The sequence below is a fragment of the Phycodurus eques genome, chromosome 16 (assembly GCF_024500275.1).
Source record: "Phycodurus eques isolate BA_2022a chromosome 16, UOR_Pequ_1.1, whole genome shotgun sequence".
Lineage (NCBI taxonomy): Eukaryota > Metazoa > Chordata > Actinopteri > Syngnathiformes > Syngnathidae > Phycodurus > Phycodurus eques.
In genome coordinates, this window is record NC_084540.1 from 14,175,766 (window position 1) to 14,193,712 (window position 17,947).

Here is a 17,947-nt window from a genome sequence, read left to right on the forward strand (position 1 = left end):
ACCAGCCACTTGACCGCTTTTAGATTCACTGATTCAGAAATAGTATGTTTTTGTTTTGAGCAATTTGCCTCAAAATCCTAAAAATAAAAGAAAGCTGAACAAAAGTTGGTTTTAATATCATCATCGTATGATTATTCTTCACATTAAGCACTACCTTTGCGCAAAAAAAAAACAACAACAACAACAATCTGTCCATCTGGTTGCCATGACTGATTCTTGAGGTTCACCCCTCCAGCTTTTTAAAACATAAGCTAAGGGTTGGAATGTGGAGCCTAACCCGAGAGCCACATCACCCCTCCTTGCACAACGTCCATTCTCGTACGGTCATGGAGATGGACTGTAGGTGATAGCTTGTTTGCGAGAGGAGGTTCAGGGCTCTGCTCCATTTAATCATAGACCTCAGGGCCATTTCTCTGTCACGCTTCATTGCACTCTTTCGTCTTCATGAATTGGATACGATGTCATGCATGAGCGGCTACAGATATTGGTATTGGACATCAAAAAATAGATGCAGAGCCAAACAGACAGTGGATCCAGATGGGCATATATACATATATATATATATATATAATTTTTAACTTCCCTCTCATATCACCTCAGTCACACAAATCTTCACATTTTACAACTATCAAAGTCAGTAGTGTGGATTGAACTGTTAACTAAAGTCAGGAAAAAGGACCACGTTTTGGCAAGCAGCAGTTCTGACAAGAACAATGCAGTAGATGACAAAATGAATACAATTCAATTGGTTATTTTCTGGGTTGTGAAGTAATGCGACTAATGAACAGCGTCGAAAATAGAAAAACTCTCGCCCACTTGCATTCCAACCCCTTCATGATAACGTGATGCTTTCAAGCTGATTTGTCATGCAGCGGTTGGGGGGTATCCTGTGAAAATGGGAGGACAACCCAACACCTCGCCAGATCTACCACTTTTGCTGTCCCTTAATTTATTTCAGCTTTTCTGTTCTCGTCTTCCTCTTTTATTTATGTATGAGTCTTATTTATTTATATCCTCCTCACACTGCCTGAGAGATGTGAATCAAGGTGAGCCGTTCAAAATGCTAATGTATACACAGTAGTGTTATGAAAGTATACAGTACGTAGGCCAAGTGCAAGTGGGACATTTAAGAGCTTCAAAAAGGAGTATTTAAGCTTGGCCAAGCTTAAAGAAGCAACAATTTGTCCAGCAGTGCCTATACTTACTGATGTGTAGTACAGCTGCTTTTAGCACACTTCTTCCTGTAGTGATACTCTCAGAGGAGCCTCATCTGTCTGTAGCCGTGTTGGTTTCATCTGGAAGTGCCATGTGAAGTGAAGAGGAAAGCGGGCTTTGCTCACAGCCTCAACCTGTCTACACTACACTCCATGCTCTCAGGGGAGCTGGCCCTGGACCACAGCATTGTAGAGAGAAACAATAATACAACGGACAGATGGAGGGACAGAAGCTCAGCGAGGGAGATGAGAGCTGCAGACAAACTGGAGGAAATCGAGGGACAGGAAGCTCAAGACTTGTCAAGTGGGTACAAGAGGAAAAGTGTAGCAGGCGCATTGAGTGGGCTAGCTACTCCTGGATAAGAAGGGAAGAGGAAGAGGAAATGCTTAAGCCTCTTTTGTGGGATTTAGAACTACAAAGTGTACTGTACCATTTATGTAATTGTACTCATTTGTTGTGTGGATAGTTGATGTGATGGCATCTCATTTTGTTGTCCTGTATGTGACTGACTTCCTCTGTAACTTTGCTCAGCCAGGAACAGTCAGCTATTGTTTTGTCTGTCGTCTCCTGATAAGGATGCAGCTGGCTGGGATGTGTGAATCTTTTCCTCATGGAAATTTACTGAATCCGACTGAAGAACCTCCCTTATAATCTGCTTTTTCGAGTTTCGGCTTCAGAGAGAGTGCGGGGGCTTGCAAAGAGCACGAGGACAGCCGGCCATCTCCCCCTCTCTAGTGTCCCTCTTCCTGCTCCCTCTTGTTTCTCCCTCTGTCTCTTTTTGTATATTTCATATAAATAGCTCTTTGGATAAAAAAATACATAAATAAATAATACAAAAAAAAGACAAGATTGTTCATTTAATTATTCTGTCAGAAAAACAAAAAAATCGGGAGCATTTGTGGGCATGTGACAAACCCAGTCGTGGTCCTCCACATCTGTGTACTGCACTGACAAAACTTTTATTTTCACCTTTTAAAATCTGTTAGTATCTGACAACGTAAGTTACTAGTTATATAAATATTTTATATGTAATATTATAAAAGATTTAGAATGTTATCAACTAAAAATTTTAAATTTTAGAAAATTCTCTGATTTCCAGAGCTAGATGAGTCCTTCAGAAAAAATATCAAACAAGTGACTCATCTCACTTGTCTCACTCTTCACTTCTTGTCAACCGCTTTCTCCTCGGCTGACATTGACAGACAGCAGTCATATATATATATATATATATATATATAGAGGGTCGCGGGCGTGCTGGAGCCTATCCCAGCTATCATTGGGCAGGAGGCGGGGTACACCCTGAACTGGTTGCCAGCCAATCGCAGGCCACATACAAACAAGTAACCATTCGCACTCACACTTACGGGCAATTTAGAGTCAGATAGATAGATAAACTATATATATATATATATATATATATATATATATATATATATATATATAGTATGGCTCTTGTTGTTGTCACTGTCAGTTTTTCACAGTGAAAAAGATGAAAAGCCTTTTGTAGCTTTGATTGAAAACAATTTTTGCTTTCCTCTCACCTTCTCGTCTCTTGCTTTCCACGAGGGTAGCTTGGCTGCATTCTCAAAACTGCGATAAAAGTTTTTTTTTTTTCACTGCCATCTTCCTGAATCAATTCTGCACATTCGCAGTAAGATGGAATAGTCCATTGTGTGAAAAGGAAAGGGGGAGCAATGAAACAATCATGATAGATTAAGCATTTTAGTGTTTTATTTCATTTTAGTGTCACGTATGGAGAGAATGACATGGATCAGGAACACGGGGGAATACTGGGAACGAGGAGAGATACAGGAGTCAAAAAGTGAACGAGGTATAGTGTCGCTTACTTGAGGCAGGTGGGCCATGGAACCGTTAGAAGAAGCTGCAATACTTTGGCGAGGATTTCTGGGAACAAGCAGGTGGTGACGAGGGTTGATTGGAGACAGGTGTGTAGCTTGAGGAAGGAGCTGAAACAGAGATGGGAGGGGAGGAGAGAGAGAGAGAGAGAGAGAGAGAGAGAGAGAAAGAGAGAGAGAGAGCGAGAGAGAGAGGGTGCAAAAGCGCCCTCCAGGCTCCAATACAGGTACTGCAGAGCAGTTCATGACATTTAGTGTGTTTTTAATTGTGTGACTTGAGACTAAAACAATAATTATTACTTTGAATTGAAGAAAACTTTATTAATTGGTGTTCATTAGACATTTGGAGGACGCTGGACATCTTGGGGCCTAATGGTAAGTCTGCCCCTGGATATGTTCATCCATCCATTTTCGTTACCGCTTATCCCCACTAGGGTCGCGGGCTGCTGGAGCCTATCCCGGCTGTCTTCGGGCGGGAGGCGGGATACACCCTGAACCGATCGCCAGCCAATCACAGGCCACATAGAAACAAACAATCATTCGCGCTCACGTACACACTTACGGGCAATTTAGAGTCTCTAATCAAGCTACCACGCATGTTTTTGCGATGTGGGAGGAAACCGGAGTGCCCGGAGAAAACCTACGCAGGCACGGGGAGAACATGCAAACTCCACACAGGCGGGGCCGGGATTTGAACCCCGGTCCTCAGAACTGTAAGGCAGATGCGCTAGCCAGTCGGCCGCCGTGCCGCACAGTACTAATTCTAAAAACCTAAATTGACTCTTGAGCTTACAAACTAAAGGAATATTTTTTTGTTGTTGTAATATATAAGAAAGAAAGCCTTCACCTACTCTGTAAAGATATATTTTTCTTACATTACACATACATAAAAGATTAGTAGTTGTTCATTAGGTTACATTGAAAAAGATCATAAGGGAGTTTGCAAAGGATGAATCGCGAATAGGTGGGGGTTCACTCCAGTGCCGCAGTGAAGGCAGGCCAGGCAGTGCCCCATCAGATGATGGTGCTTCTTATTTATTTTTTATATGCATTTTATATGTAATACAGCAGTGAAAAATGAACGGTGCTTCACAAATTAAACCCACCTGTCATTTTTTTGAAGGGACGATCCAGCATTATGAATTTCTTTAATGCAGACACTCAACCATTTCAGTAAGCTTTTATTGTTTTATCATTTTGAGGCTCAAGCAACCCCTACTTAGAAACATGGGAGCTAAAACACACCATATGTAGAATGTATTACTGGATGATCAATCAGGGGCTCAGTATGCTGTACATAAAACATGTAATTTACATTTTGAAAGTGAAATCAAATTACGGGAGAGTTGTAAGATTAAGATCCTTTACTGACCCCCTCAGTGTTATGGCATTCAAGTGCGCAGATAAAGCGCTTCTTCGCTTGATCTAATATTAAAGTCAGTGGTCAGGATATTACTAAACTGGTTGAACTACAAGTGGTACTGAATGAAGAGTGATTTGAGGGACAAAAAGAAGCGATGCATTTGATGAGCTAAACCAAATGAGCTGGCTCACTAAAGAGAGCTGGGATATTCTTCAGAAAGCCATCTCTCTGTAATAGCAGTGGGATTATTCTATTCTATTTTATCGACATCCAAATTACAAAACTACTGTTGATTTTGTTGTTGTCTAATTGAAATATCTTAAAAGCCCTCTGTGAGGCTGTTTTCATAGTTCTACGAGGTAAAGCAAATGAAAGTCGATTGCTAAGGTGTCAAACCAAATGGAGAAGGGTAAAATTATTTGTCCTGCCCAAAGCATCACTGGGTGTCGACACCAATGGTAAATATCGTATCAAGCTTAGTCTGGCAAGCTTGATTTGTTACTCTTTAAAGAAGCCATCAGGAAATCACTGTGGTAGATGCGAAGAGGCTATTATCAAATGTCTTTACTTTGCCAGGTCTTTGGCTTTGGTTCCTTTATTACCTCACTGCCATGAGTCCTGTTTCTTAATTTGTGTTTCGTTCATTTTCAAATCAGTGCACCAGAATGTTGGCGACTGTTGATGCCTGGGGAAATGTCACTGTGCCGTGGGCCGTATTTAAACACGCTCAAAGAAAATCTAAATCATCTCCACAGAACCTATAGGAAATCATGTAATGAAAAAACACATTTATATGCTGTTTATTATTCAAAGTGTTAAAGTGGTAAAAACTAGCATAAAGAGTTCATTTTCAGTTAGAATTGTTTTTTGTCACAGGGCTCGTCAAAACTAAACTATAGCACACAATCCTGCCATGTTGTGCCTAATTTCTTGTGAATATATTACACAATTTATTTAGTAATACATGCCAGAATAATATATGCAGTTTGTTTTCATTGACGTTAATTCTTAATGAGTATTTATGTTCGTCTTTCCTGGGTTTTTTTTTAAATTATGCAACACACTCCTGCTTGAAAAAAAGCAATAATGTGACTGTGATTTCAATGAAAAGATGCAAATTTTCTGTTTCAGCCACAAAACTCTCCCTTTGTTTTGATTTGGCATTTTGACAAGCACATCCAATTTGATTGTCGGTTGACACGGCTCAAGGCGATGGCATCGTACATGCAGCTAAAGACAAGATGAATGCTATAAATACATTTCACATTCGGGCTGATGGCTGCCGTGCTCTAGCGAGATGTTGATAGAAAATACAGTGTATGGACACATTCCAATTTCAACACCTGTCACAGTCAATTTCCAAGAGACCTTATTATTATGCGGGGAGGAGAATGTCATCATTGAGGCTAATGAAGTGGAAGGCAAGCACTGATTTGATGTGAATGCCAGCAACATTCGATATCATTGGCAATACTCTTAATTGGCAATGCTAATTATACAGTATGCGTGACGATCAATAAAAGGGACAATTGAGGTGTGAGGGGAGTGTGCAATGAAAAGCCCAATCTTCAGTCATGATGCTGACTCTTCACAGTATTAGGTACACATAAACAACCTGACGAGATTCATTAGGCACTCTGCTTAAAAAATAAAGTACCTTAAGTTATTGTTTATATCAAAATATTTTTCTTCACTAGATTGTTTCTGAACTTCAGAATTTCTGAACTTGTTTACGTTCTTCTTTAACATTTAGCTATTATGCTGCACACAAATGGAATACGTTGCCAACAGAAGTGATGTCAGCCCCAAATGTGAATGTTTTTAAGTCCAGTTTAAAAACTCTTCTTTTTTCTCATGCTTTTTAAAGCATTTCCACTTTTAAATATTTCTTGCACTGTACGCTGTTTTAATTGTACTTTTATGTTTATCTTTGTTGCAAATGTTTATAAGTTTGTTTTTTTCCCCAGTTTTTAAATGCTTTTAATCATGTCAAGCACCCTGAGTTACCTTGTGGATGAAATGCACTATATAAATAAATTTGCTTTGCTTTAAAATAATTAACCACGAATGGCACTTATATTGTTTAAGTAACAAGTAAATGTTATTTGTTTAACAACAATTCATGAAGAGCAACACTTTAATGACTATGTAACACTTTCATTTTCGACCTTGGCCACCCTAATGCTTGCATTTATGTACATTACATCACCCACCTGCTACATTTGCAATAAAACTCAAGTATCCACTAAATAACCTACAATAACAGAATACTTTTCCTCCTTCTTGTGGAAAGAACCCAGTCAAACTGATCTCTTCTGTACAGCACAAATAGAAGGTTTGCTGTTTAATTGTTTTTTGCGTTAAAAGGATTATGCAAAAATTAATGAAATGATTTGTGCCAAGAAAGGTGCAAATCTGCACACCAATGCAGAGAGAATATATTTTCTGGTTATGCAGCTGGAGAAACCTTTGAACCGTTTCCACTGCTGCAAAATGCAAAAGATAGTGTCTTGGCCATTTAAACATTCTGAATCAGAAAGTAGCATGTATACTAACAAAAAACAAATGAACCGTGGGTACTGGTCAATACAGGGCGCGAGGGCTCATTTTACTCTGCAAATTCCAGTTTGGGCACTAGACTTTATCCATTGACTCGTGTTAAAAGTGGTAGGGAGGTAGGGCATTGAATTCCACCGCCCCTCAGCCCATCCCACCCTCCATATATGGAACCAAGTCAAATGACCTCTCTTCTGGTCCCGTTTATTTTAAACACTATAAGAATGTTGTTGTTTTTTTTCTCCATCCCCCCGATGGAAAAAACTCCACCAGCCACCACTGCAAATAAATAAAATGTTTCTCTCTTTGCAATTTGAGTCACTATAGAAATGTTTCCCCGATCCCAGAATTAAAACTAGTACGGCTCCGTTATCTCACATTATCTATACTCTGTGTAGGTTTGTCATGTATGTAGAATGCCGTTACTGCTTTTGGATACTTTGATGATGTTGAGTAAAATGCTTTTACTTGTTAAAGCCAGTGTGACTTGATCATCAAATGGGTGATGGATATAACATCATGATAATTTCCCCTTTCAACTTACATGGAAATGTTTTTTTAAAAGTATCTTGTGGCACTTAGGAAATGGAATGGACTCGAAAACAAGGCCTTCCGTTATGGCCCTTTCCATCATGGAGGCATCCAACTTGATAGAGGTGATTGTGACTGAAGAGTAATAGCTGATGTGGGCTGATGACCATTTAAGTTGCTTTCTGACAGGTAGAAGTGCAAGTAGCCGTGAGTTGAACACTAAGCACTGACTGTGGCCCATAATGGCTTATAAAAAAAAAAAAAATTTAAAAAAAATGAGGTTGGTGAAAAGAGGGTGGAAATGTCCTAGTGAGCTACTCTTCTGTACCATCTGTTCCTCTCATCCAATATTGTAACCATTTTGGCTGCAGTGACCTGCTTAGATTAGATGACTGCAGCTCACTCAGTAAAGAAACAACACCCACTTATGCATGGTGTCTATTTCTGCCAAAGATTTAAAATGTTTTGACTACTTTTACAGCTTCTACAGCTGTGAAGGAGAAAATCTTGATTTTGTGTCCTACATTTCAATACTTGCTAGAAATGGATCAATGATGTAAGTGTTATTTCCCAGATGTTGTCAATGCTCCATATTCCTAATGATGTAATCATGTCCCTAAACTATGCTCGGATGCAGTACTTCCTGCCTCCCCAATGTGAATCTTCTGACTTTATGTGGGCCAGAAAATTAGATCATGCCTCAAATAAACCTCACACAATTAAAATGGTGGACCGTGTCCAAATATATACTGTACATGTGCTGCATGGAGAATAGTACTCTGGCAAGAAATGTGAATTAAACAAGATTTGACTGATTGACAAAAGGAAAAGTGCATTCATTAATTGATTCTGTGTTATTTTTTATGGAGGATTTTTAAGGGCATTCTAAATGTTCTGAACTTATATTTTCACACTAGTGTCATATTGAGTAGAATAATTGTACCTTGGGGAGTTTTGTCATAGTGAAGCTGTGCAACTTCCCAGTGCCTCTGCTGGTTTCATCCAAGCAGTCCAGGATCTGGTTATTACACAATCAATTCCACACAATAGACAAAATGCTCATTTATCAAATAATTCGTTAAGATGTTCACCCAAGCCAGAACAAAACAGCATAGAAAAATATATGCCACGATCATAGATAGGAAGTTGTGATTTTAGATAGGAGTTGTTTTCACTCATGTGACCTATTGAGTTTTGATTTACTAGTGTATTTGTCGTCGCTACAATGCAGCGTGTAAATTACAATTTTAATGAAATCGACCACTTCCCATTATTTGCTACGACAATTTCCTGCAGTAGTTAATGGACTACAAAGGAAGATGGCGACCTCCGGAGAGTGTGGACTGGAATAGACATGAAGGAGTTCAGTTCTCTGTTGTGTCAGAATTTGGAGCACAAAGGAAAAAAACAAAAGTGTCTTGTTCCACCGAGTGAAAGACATTTTGATGGTATTTGGTGTGATGATAAAGGAAATTAAGAGGCCAGTATAAGAATGTGGGAAAGTGATGGAACATGAAAGTATGTAAGATAAAGCATTCTACAAAGAAACACTTTATTAAAGGAAGCACATATAGGAGAGGGAGTGCCAGGTTGTATAACGTATGTCGTATGAGGAATGCTTCCTCCAGCCATTCAACCAGCAAGTAGGCAATTTATATCATGATGCAACAGGCTGCTAATCCTCCACTTATGTAAACACTTGACTGCTATTCAAATGAAATGCAGATGGGATACAGAGCTTGTTTTTCGCCAGGAAACAAAGAATGTCTGAGGGGAGAAGACGTGCTCTCATTTTTGGAATGATTATTGCCACTCAGTCCTTTGCTCTGCGGCCTGAGGTGCTAACGGCAGCAGAATATGTAGATGCCAAACAAAGCTGAAATGACCTCATTGCATTAGATGTAAGCAGGAAGGGGAGAGGGTGAGAGAGTACGGATGCAGTAAAAGGTTGCCATAAACAATAATAACGATGAAAACGTCCAGCACCTATTGGAAAATAGGCAGATCTATACATTCTGTTTATACTGTAATTAGATCAGAGCAGGGTTATTGCATTCTTCTGTATAATGTATTTACTCCACTACCAGAGTGTAGGAAACACTGAAGAACAATTTAAAAGCTTAAGCATTCGTCACCTGTAAAATCAATGACTGTCTACTGTCTTGGTTCTTATTAAAAACTAAAAGGGAGAATCAAATCACTTAGATCCCACATTTCTTCTGCATCAAAGCAACAAATATTTAAGAAGACTAAAGAGGGTGGCATGGTGTTTTGTGTGATTGGTGAGTCTTCCTCGCAGTCAAAATGAACTGGTTCAAATCTCGACTTGGGCCTTTCTCTGTGGGTTTGCATGCTCTTCCCGTTTTGTGGGGTTTCTATAGTTACTCAGGTTACTACGTTCCCCAAACTTGCAATAATAATATAATAATAGAGCAATAATAATATAATAGAAATAATTTTAAAAAGTTATGTCCCAATAGGTGTGAATGTAAGTGTGAAAAAGTTCTTTGTCTACACGTGCCCTGTAATTGGCTGGCAGACAGTATAGGTGTACCCTGCCTCTCACCCGAGGTCAGCTGGCATACACGCCAGCTCACCTGTGACCTTGAACAGGATAAGCAGTAGAACATGAATGGATGGAAAATTCTAATACGAACCTGAACAAATTACAGCCTGATTTGATGTATAGTGAACACCGGTCCGAGCAAATCACAAGATGCATGACTAATTGACACTCAATAAAGGTGCTGTGAAAAACAAACAAAAAACTTTATTAGTATTAGTAGTCGTAACAGTATTGTACTGAAAAAAAAACAATGACATCATCAGCGACAAGTCGAGTTTAGGAACGTTTGTGTTGACTTAAACTACTTAAAATCGTTTGTAATTCCAAATTTTAACTGTAGGAAACGAGTGTACTTTTTTGTACCTTTTAAATCACTATAATGGTATCATCAATTATAATATTGTGGTACGCTCACCTGACTTCTGTATATGCCGCGTGGGTTGGCTCCATGTCCCCACCACCCTGACAAGGATATGCTGCATTGAAAATGGGTGGCTGGATTATCATATGTATTGATAATGTTTTATGTACAGCATACTGTATATTTTTGTGTGTATATTTGCAGTTGTTTTACTTTTTCATGGTCATCATTACCGCTCTGCGCTAACTAGCTGGGAGAAATCACATACTCTAGTTCACCCAGTTCATTTCAACATAATAGACAGAAAGGCAATACAATTTTTATGAAAATCCTTTTAAAATGAAGTCATAAAATATATATGTCCTCCATATAAATATATGCATTTTTTCTTATATTGTCCCCACAGAGCTGAGGTCCTGAGAGAGCATGAAGACAAGCTGTGACTCCCCTCACTGCAGCCCAAAAAGATATGGCATAACCCGTGTGACCTGCTAATCAACCATGATAGCCCTAAAGCTGTGACTGGCATTATAAACCCTTTCTTCTATACCCTACACAGACCCTCCTCCTCCTCCTCTGCCACAGTCCTTCCCAGACACCTTTGCTACTTTCTTTTCTCCAACAAACACACCCTTCCTTTGTGCCTGCCCCTGCATTTGTCCTCCTGATTAGAATAAAATCCCCTCTTTCATCTTCATCATGCAGAGTCTTTCCACCACTTCGGGTTTCATTGTTATTCTCTCCTCACTCCTAATTGCCACCCGCTTTCCCAGCGTGGTCAATGGGGACTGCTGGCTCATTGAAGGGGACAAAGGTTATGTGTGGCTGGCTATCTGCAGTCAGAACCAGCCACCTTACGAGACCATTCCACAACACATCAACAACACTGTCCATGACTTGAGACTCAATGAGAACAAGCTGAAAGCGGTGCACTTAAACTCAATGTACCGCTTTACCAACCTCACAGACCTCAACCTCACCAAGAATGAAATCAGCTACATCGAAGACGGCGCTTTTTCGGGACAAGCTAACCTCCAGGTGATCAGAAACAATACAAAAAATGACAACACAAACCATACAATCACAGTGTATTAGGCGAATGGTTCTCAACTGTTGTCATCCCGGGACACACGTCTTCCTATTGTCGCTAAGTTGCAACCCACATTTTGATTTAAGAACAGCAAATAAATTGTATTGTTAATAAAAAATATATTTTGCTTGCATGTTCAAACTGCCTTTCGGAGTACCCTGTTAAGAAACTGAATATTAACAGGACAACTATAAGTGCATAAATAAATAAATACCACAATTACACAAAATACAGCCACAAAATTTAATTTGTCTCTTGTTGGCACTGATCTTTTGTTTTTAGGAAACTCCTTAACCTTTACATGTGCTTTGTAAAACCCATGAATATAAAGCAATCAAATGAAAAATAGTAAATCATTTATGGGTGCTGTCATAAACCAAGGTAAGGCCCTCCTGTAATTTTTTGCTCCCTGTCTGCGACCCACCCATAATGAACCCACTCTTGGGTCCCGACACACCAGTTGAGAATCACTATATTAGGCCATATTTTGGTATTCATACACGAATTTGTGTCTCTTAGGTTCTTCAACTGGGCTACAACAAGTTGACCAACCTAACAGAGGGTATGATGAGAGGGCTCGGCCGCATGCAATGTCTATTCCTCCAGCACAACCTCATTGAAGTTATTGCCAGCAATGCATTATGGGAGTGCCCCAGCCTTAGCAGCATTGATCTGTCGTCCAACAAACTTGCCCGCATTGATCCATCGACCTTCACTGTTCTCAATCGCCTAATGGTTTGTGAACTGGCAGCAAATCCGTTCCATTGTGGCTGCGATCTTTACAGCTTCCTAATCTGGCTAGAATCCTTTAACAACGTCACACACACCTATGATCGTCTCCAGTGTGAGACGCCTCGGGAGATGTTTGGCTTTCCCCTACTGAGCCCCATTCCTGCCGGTCACCCTGGTCGAAATGCCAAAAACATCTTGTACTCCCACTGCAGAGATGGAGTGATGATTCATGGAATGACCTCCCTTCCACCAGACCTGGATGGTCCATCTGGAATTGGTCCTGAGATGTTTGGCGGTGTGGGACCTTACCACCAGCCAAACACCTCCACATCCACAGAAAACAGCTTCATTCCCAGCATCAAGCTCCATCAGGTCTCCTTGTCCTCGGCCTCTCTCTTTGTCCAGATTCCGAAGCCCTTTAGCAAAATGTATATACTAACCCAACACAACCACACATATGTGTCTGATGTTATGACTCTGAAGAACAAGAAGGAAATGATCACCCTCAACAAGCTCAAACCGCACACCAATTACACCTTCTGTGTGGCATCCATCCGTAACTCCCAACGATATAACCACACGTGCCTCCAATTTTCCACGCGTTCTCAAAATCCAAACAACATACTCCCCACACCATCAACCACGACACACTACATAATGACCATTGTGGGTTGTCTGTTTGGGATGCTCATTGTTTTGGGCTTTGTCTATTACTGTTTACGTAAGAAACGCATGCATGATGAAAAGAAGAAGTCTATCTGTGTAAAGAAAACAATATTGGAAATGCGTTACGGACCTGAGGTGGCGGCAGCAGTTGCAAATGATCCAGCAGCAGTCCACAAGCTTCAGGAACACACCAGAGAACACCACCAATATCACCACCACCATGGGGGCAAGCTTCCCATGTCCACATCTTCTAGCTCTGGAATGCTTCACTCAGCTAACACTACTTCCTCAAGACTTTCCTCTATTCCCCAGGTGGAAAAAATGGCCACTGCCTTCTCAGAAGCCATGACAAGTAAAGCAAACTACATGGATATCAGAAGTGGAGGGGCAGGAATTGAGAGGCTCGGAGGAGATAGTGGGCATGGAGGTATTCGTGGGGAAGATTTACGGGACGATGACGGCACTGATGTTGGGGATGACTCAGATGACGATGGACATGGCTCTGCGTCAGAGATTTCGACCATAGCCATGGAGGTGGACAAAGTCAACCAAATTATAAACAACTGCATTGATGCGCTGAAGCTGGATGCAGCAGCTGTTGCTACTTCGGGCTCCTCCCCAAATCCTACAAAGTCCTCCAACCCTACCTCCCCACCCCCAAACAGCACCGCCACTATTACTCGTGGCTTAATAACACTTTCTCAAGGGATGACTGAATCATGCCACGTTAACAAAATTCCACCTCCACCGCCGCTCCCACTCCCTGCTTTGAATACCCCACTTTCTGAGCGCCCAGGGATCAGTGGTGGTGGATTTGTTGTTACCCCTCCCTACAGGCCGCCTCCACCAGCCAATGCCGTACGCCCCATTCAGCGGCAAATGAGTGCAGATGCAGCTGTGGTAATTGTAAATGCTGTCAAGAAACAGAGCAGCACCGCCTCTTGCGGCTCTGTGGGTTGGGAAAGGGAACGTGGAGGGGCTCGTGTCTATAGCCTGGATGTTCCAGAGCCAAGGAGTCCAGATGCCTGCAATCAGCAACAACAGTACCAAGACCGCGCCAGTCCTGTGGGCTGCGGGGAACCCCTGGAAAGATTGCCGTTAGTGGGGAGTATGAACTGCACTGGAGGGGGTGGCAGTGGTTGCGACAGTGGTGGTGTTGGTGCCCAACATCAAGAAAACCAAAATCCGCACCATTACCAACAACAGACACAACAACAGCAGCAGTTGGAGGTGCAGCAGGACTACCACTGTTCAGAGCACCGCCACTCTGTCCCAGCTCTTTACTATGATGGCTCCCATCAGGGGTCCCCAGCCCAGAAGGTTTCCTTCCTGAAGCCTCTGTCGCGCTCCCGTAAGGATGCAGCATCTTATTCCCAGCTTTCGCCATCTCGCCACCATTCCAGTTACTCTGGCTACTCCTCCAGCCCAGAGTACTCCTCAGAGAGCACACTGAGGATCTGGGAGCGCTTTCGTCCCTACCGTAAAGGCCAGCGTGATGAGGCCTGTTACGTAACGGCCGGTAATGCCCTTCGAAAAAAGGTGCAATTCGCTAAAGGTGAGGACCTGCATGACATCCTGGATTACTGGAAGGGTGTGTCTGCACAGCAAAAGCTTTGACTGGGGGACCAGTATTGAGCATTGTGAGGAAAAGAGCTTGTTTACTTCTGGTTTTAAGGTGCCCTTTCTGGGCTAGGAGAAATTTCTTAAAGGGAAGAAATGTGTTGGACACAGTTTTGCCTTTTATTTTTTTTGGCATGCTCAGTGTTTAGAGTATTGTGCGTCAAGCACAGACTGTGCAACTGTGCCTGGGATACCTGGGATATACTGTAACTCACTATGGTCTTTTATTTTACACTTCATTGTAGCACCATTTCCGGATTATTCTAACAATTGCAGGTTTTGTTTATCTCACAGGGAGCAAAAGCTAACTGTGCAGTCTAGTAATATTTGTGCGGTGGTCACATTTTGTGATCTTTTAGACAGTACTTACTCAGTGCCATGTTTTTAGTCTTTGGGACTGAAATGTAATATAATTTGTATCTGAGAGGGTGGCTCCGTTGGAGCTGTTGAAATGTGAATTATTGACAGAGTCAAATACTGGCTCACCTTCTCCACCACTAGATACCAGATGGGGCAGATATATTGACATTTGCAAAAGCAGCTTCCACACAGCCAAAAGTACAAATGTTAAGTGGAACCTGCATCAAAACTTCACGAGAGATTAAATCATTGCCAGAAACATGGTGGTACACCACATTTTTTTCTGATTAATGCAATTTTATGCTCAAATAAATGACATAAAAAAGATCCCATATTAGGGTTTGGTGATAATTAATGTGAAGGAAGGTTGGATGATTTCAGGAAGTAATTGTGAAGGAAATCCGATTTAAGCAAATTCAATGTAAGAGGACACACTGTACAAAGTTGAAAAAACATTCCAAATCCTTTGATATTTAAATTAACAAAGTGATACGACCCCTTTTCAATTTACTACCAACATTTCTCTTCTGTTGTGGTTATTTTTGTGTGTGTGTGTGTGTGTGTGTGCGAGTGTGTGCGTGCGTGCGTGTGTGGTCATGAACGTGGGTGTTGGCATGCCTTGTCAGATTTGATCATCTATGCCCAAATTGATTTTAATGAATACTTGTGAATATCCTATTAAATAAATGTCTGACTATGTATAATTCTTTCCACATGACGAAAGACATGGATGAATGCACAAAGAACAGCAGTGTTATTATGTGTTATTTTCCAGACATACATTATGACACGTCATTATTCTAAAGTAGCGCAGTGCCTCTTGCTACTACAGCCATCATCTCATTTATGTACTGAAAGTATTTTCTTTAATTTGGCCTTTTCCATTACAACAATCTGTGTGGGATCTCCAATCTGCCTACCTAAACTGCTGTGAAATTATGTAAATTTTTTGGGCTCTTTTTTTCCCTACCCTCAAATGTGAAAACTTAAGTGATCCTTGCCTCCCATTTGTATTTAGGGCTACACTGGAAACAAATATGTTGCAGAGGCATTTCTAAAATCAGGTCTTTCTACACAATTAATCAATGCGTGTCATTCATAGCACACCACTCTTCAATTTCATGCAACCACATGTTGATTGTATATAGGAGTTGTAAGGGAGTATGCTTGGGATAGTTTAAACTGTGAGCATATGTTAGTATAGAGCAACATTTTTGTGTATCTCTATTTGGTTCTTTTCCATTTTCTTTTCTCAATTTCGATCTTTCTTTAACCTGACCAAAAAAGAATAGTAGGATTTTGTACAAAAGGTATTGCACTATAATTAATACTACTTCGAGTGTAAGCTTGAACAGAAATTTGACATTTTGTTTAGTTTGGTAAAAAAAATTAACGATCAGTTGTTATTTTTAATGGAATATTTAATAAAATGTTTTAACCCCCCCCGTATTGAATGTTAGGCTGAGCAGAATAAAGCTCTGTTGTTGGGTACTAATATTTTGCATAACTTCTTTACAATCTTCTACAAAATTATCATGAGAACACATCGCTTTCTTTGCATCAGTTGCCAAATTAAGACTTGCAGGCACAGTTAGCGTGCAAGATATTATAGAGTCAGTTCAATACTATACACCTACTTTGGCATATCATGGAAAATGTTCACTGTCTGATCTGCTACTATGAGAGAAAGTTGCCCAGTTACTGTGATTCAAAGCCAATTTTCACTATTTGAGAGGACAGTATTTCCTTATTTGGTGTTGAACTGTTTGACTACTAAAACAATATGAAAGAACTGGAGTATAATTATCAGTATGCTCTCTTAACACATTCACTGCCATTGACGGCTTTAGAAGTCAAATATCCATGTTAACTGGGACGGCTGACATTGATTTAATCACTTGTGTCAGGATTGATCTTTATTTGAACTGCCATCAAATATTACAGCTTGGTGATACTGCATCAATTACTTTTCTGTTTTATTCATAATGTGAAATTCTTGTATTGATGGTATCGATATGAGAACAGATGTGTATTAAAGTGTTCTTCTGCTCAATGATTTCCAAATTCAAACCTTTTACTGATTGATACAGCTTTTAATTTTTAATCACATTAAAAGCCAGTGTTTCTTATGTGTCAAAACCAGTGCTTTTGCTCAAATGAGGCCTGTTTCTGACACTGTCAGTTTTTTTTTTTTTTATTATCATTGAAATCCTGACACAAACCATGGAAATGAATAGCACAGTACAGTACACAAAACAGTTGCAATATTAATATATATACAGAATATAGACTATCTGACAATGTCAAAGCCTTGGTAACTTACAAAAGTACATTACCTCTTCATAAGGACCCTGTAAAGCTCAAATGTATTATTTTCTATGGCTAAATTATTGGAGCTCGCTTATATTTAAAGACAATTAAATTAATTAAAATGAGCCTTTCATGTACAATCACTTTTTTATATTATTACAGTACTTAAATTAGGAAACACTGCAGTTGTGGATGATTTGAAGATAATTTGAGAATGTAATGATTCCGAGCTTTATACGTATTTAATATATATTGGGGAGGCTAATTACAGCGGTATGAAATTGATAATATTATAAAATCGCATTGCACATACTGTATGTTACAGTTACTATTTATGTATCTTTGAGGTAGAGTAACTGGGTTGGCTAGTCAAAAGCAAGCAAGGCACAGAGTAGGAACACAAACAGATTTGGATAGTGTTTAATCAAACATTTTATTAAATCACCTAAGATGATCAATTCAGACAAGATCAAAAATATTTTTTTTTGTGAACTGGAGTTGATTGTTGAAATAATGTTTTTGTTTGTTTTTGGGTTTTTTGCCTTCTCATCCATTCCCCATTCCTCAACAGTGGCAAGTGAGTAAGAATGAGTCACACTTATTAAACTAACAGCAGTATTTTACTGAAAAGCAATTCTAATGAGCAAGGTCTTCAGAAAAGAGCAGAGCAATGAGAGGAGGTATTTGGCCCAATGCAGGCACACAAATGGGTAATATAATG

General features: G+C 40.1%; 1 protein-coding gene across 2 annotated transcripts in view; it reads left to right on the top strand.

The window, feature by feature from the left end:
* Positions 1 to 17,075, top strand: part of LOC133415390 (protein phosphatase 1 regulatory subunit 29) — a 71,141-nt gene extending 54,066 nt beyond the window's left edge. For both annotated transcript variants that reach the window (XM_061701411.1, XM_061701413.1), the window contains exons 2-3: positions 10,855 to 11,486; positions 12,058 to 17,075. In XM_061701411.1, the coding sequence (XP_061557395.1) occupies positions 11,148 to 11,486; positions 12,058 to 14,553 (2,835 nt within the window). In that variant the 5' untranslated portion in view covers positions 10,855 to 11,147 and the 3' untranslated portion in view covers positions 14,554 to 17,075. The remainder of the gene's footprint in view (positions 1 to 10,854; positions 11,487 to 12,057) is intronic.
* Positions 17,076 to 17,947: the final 872 nt, after the last annotated feature.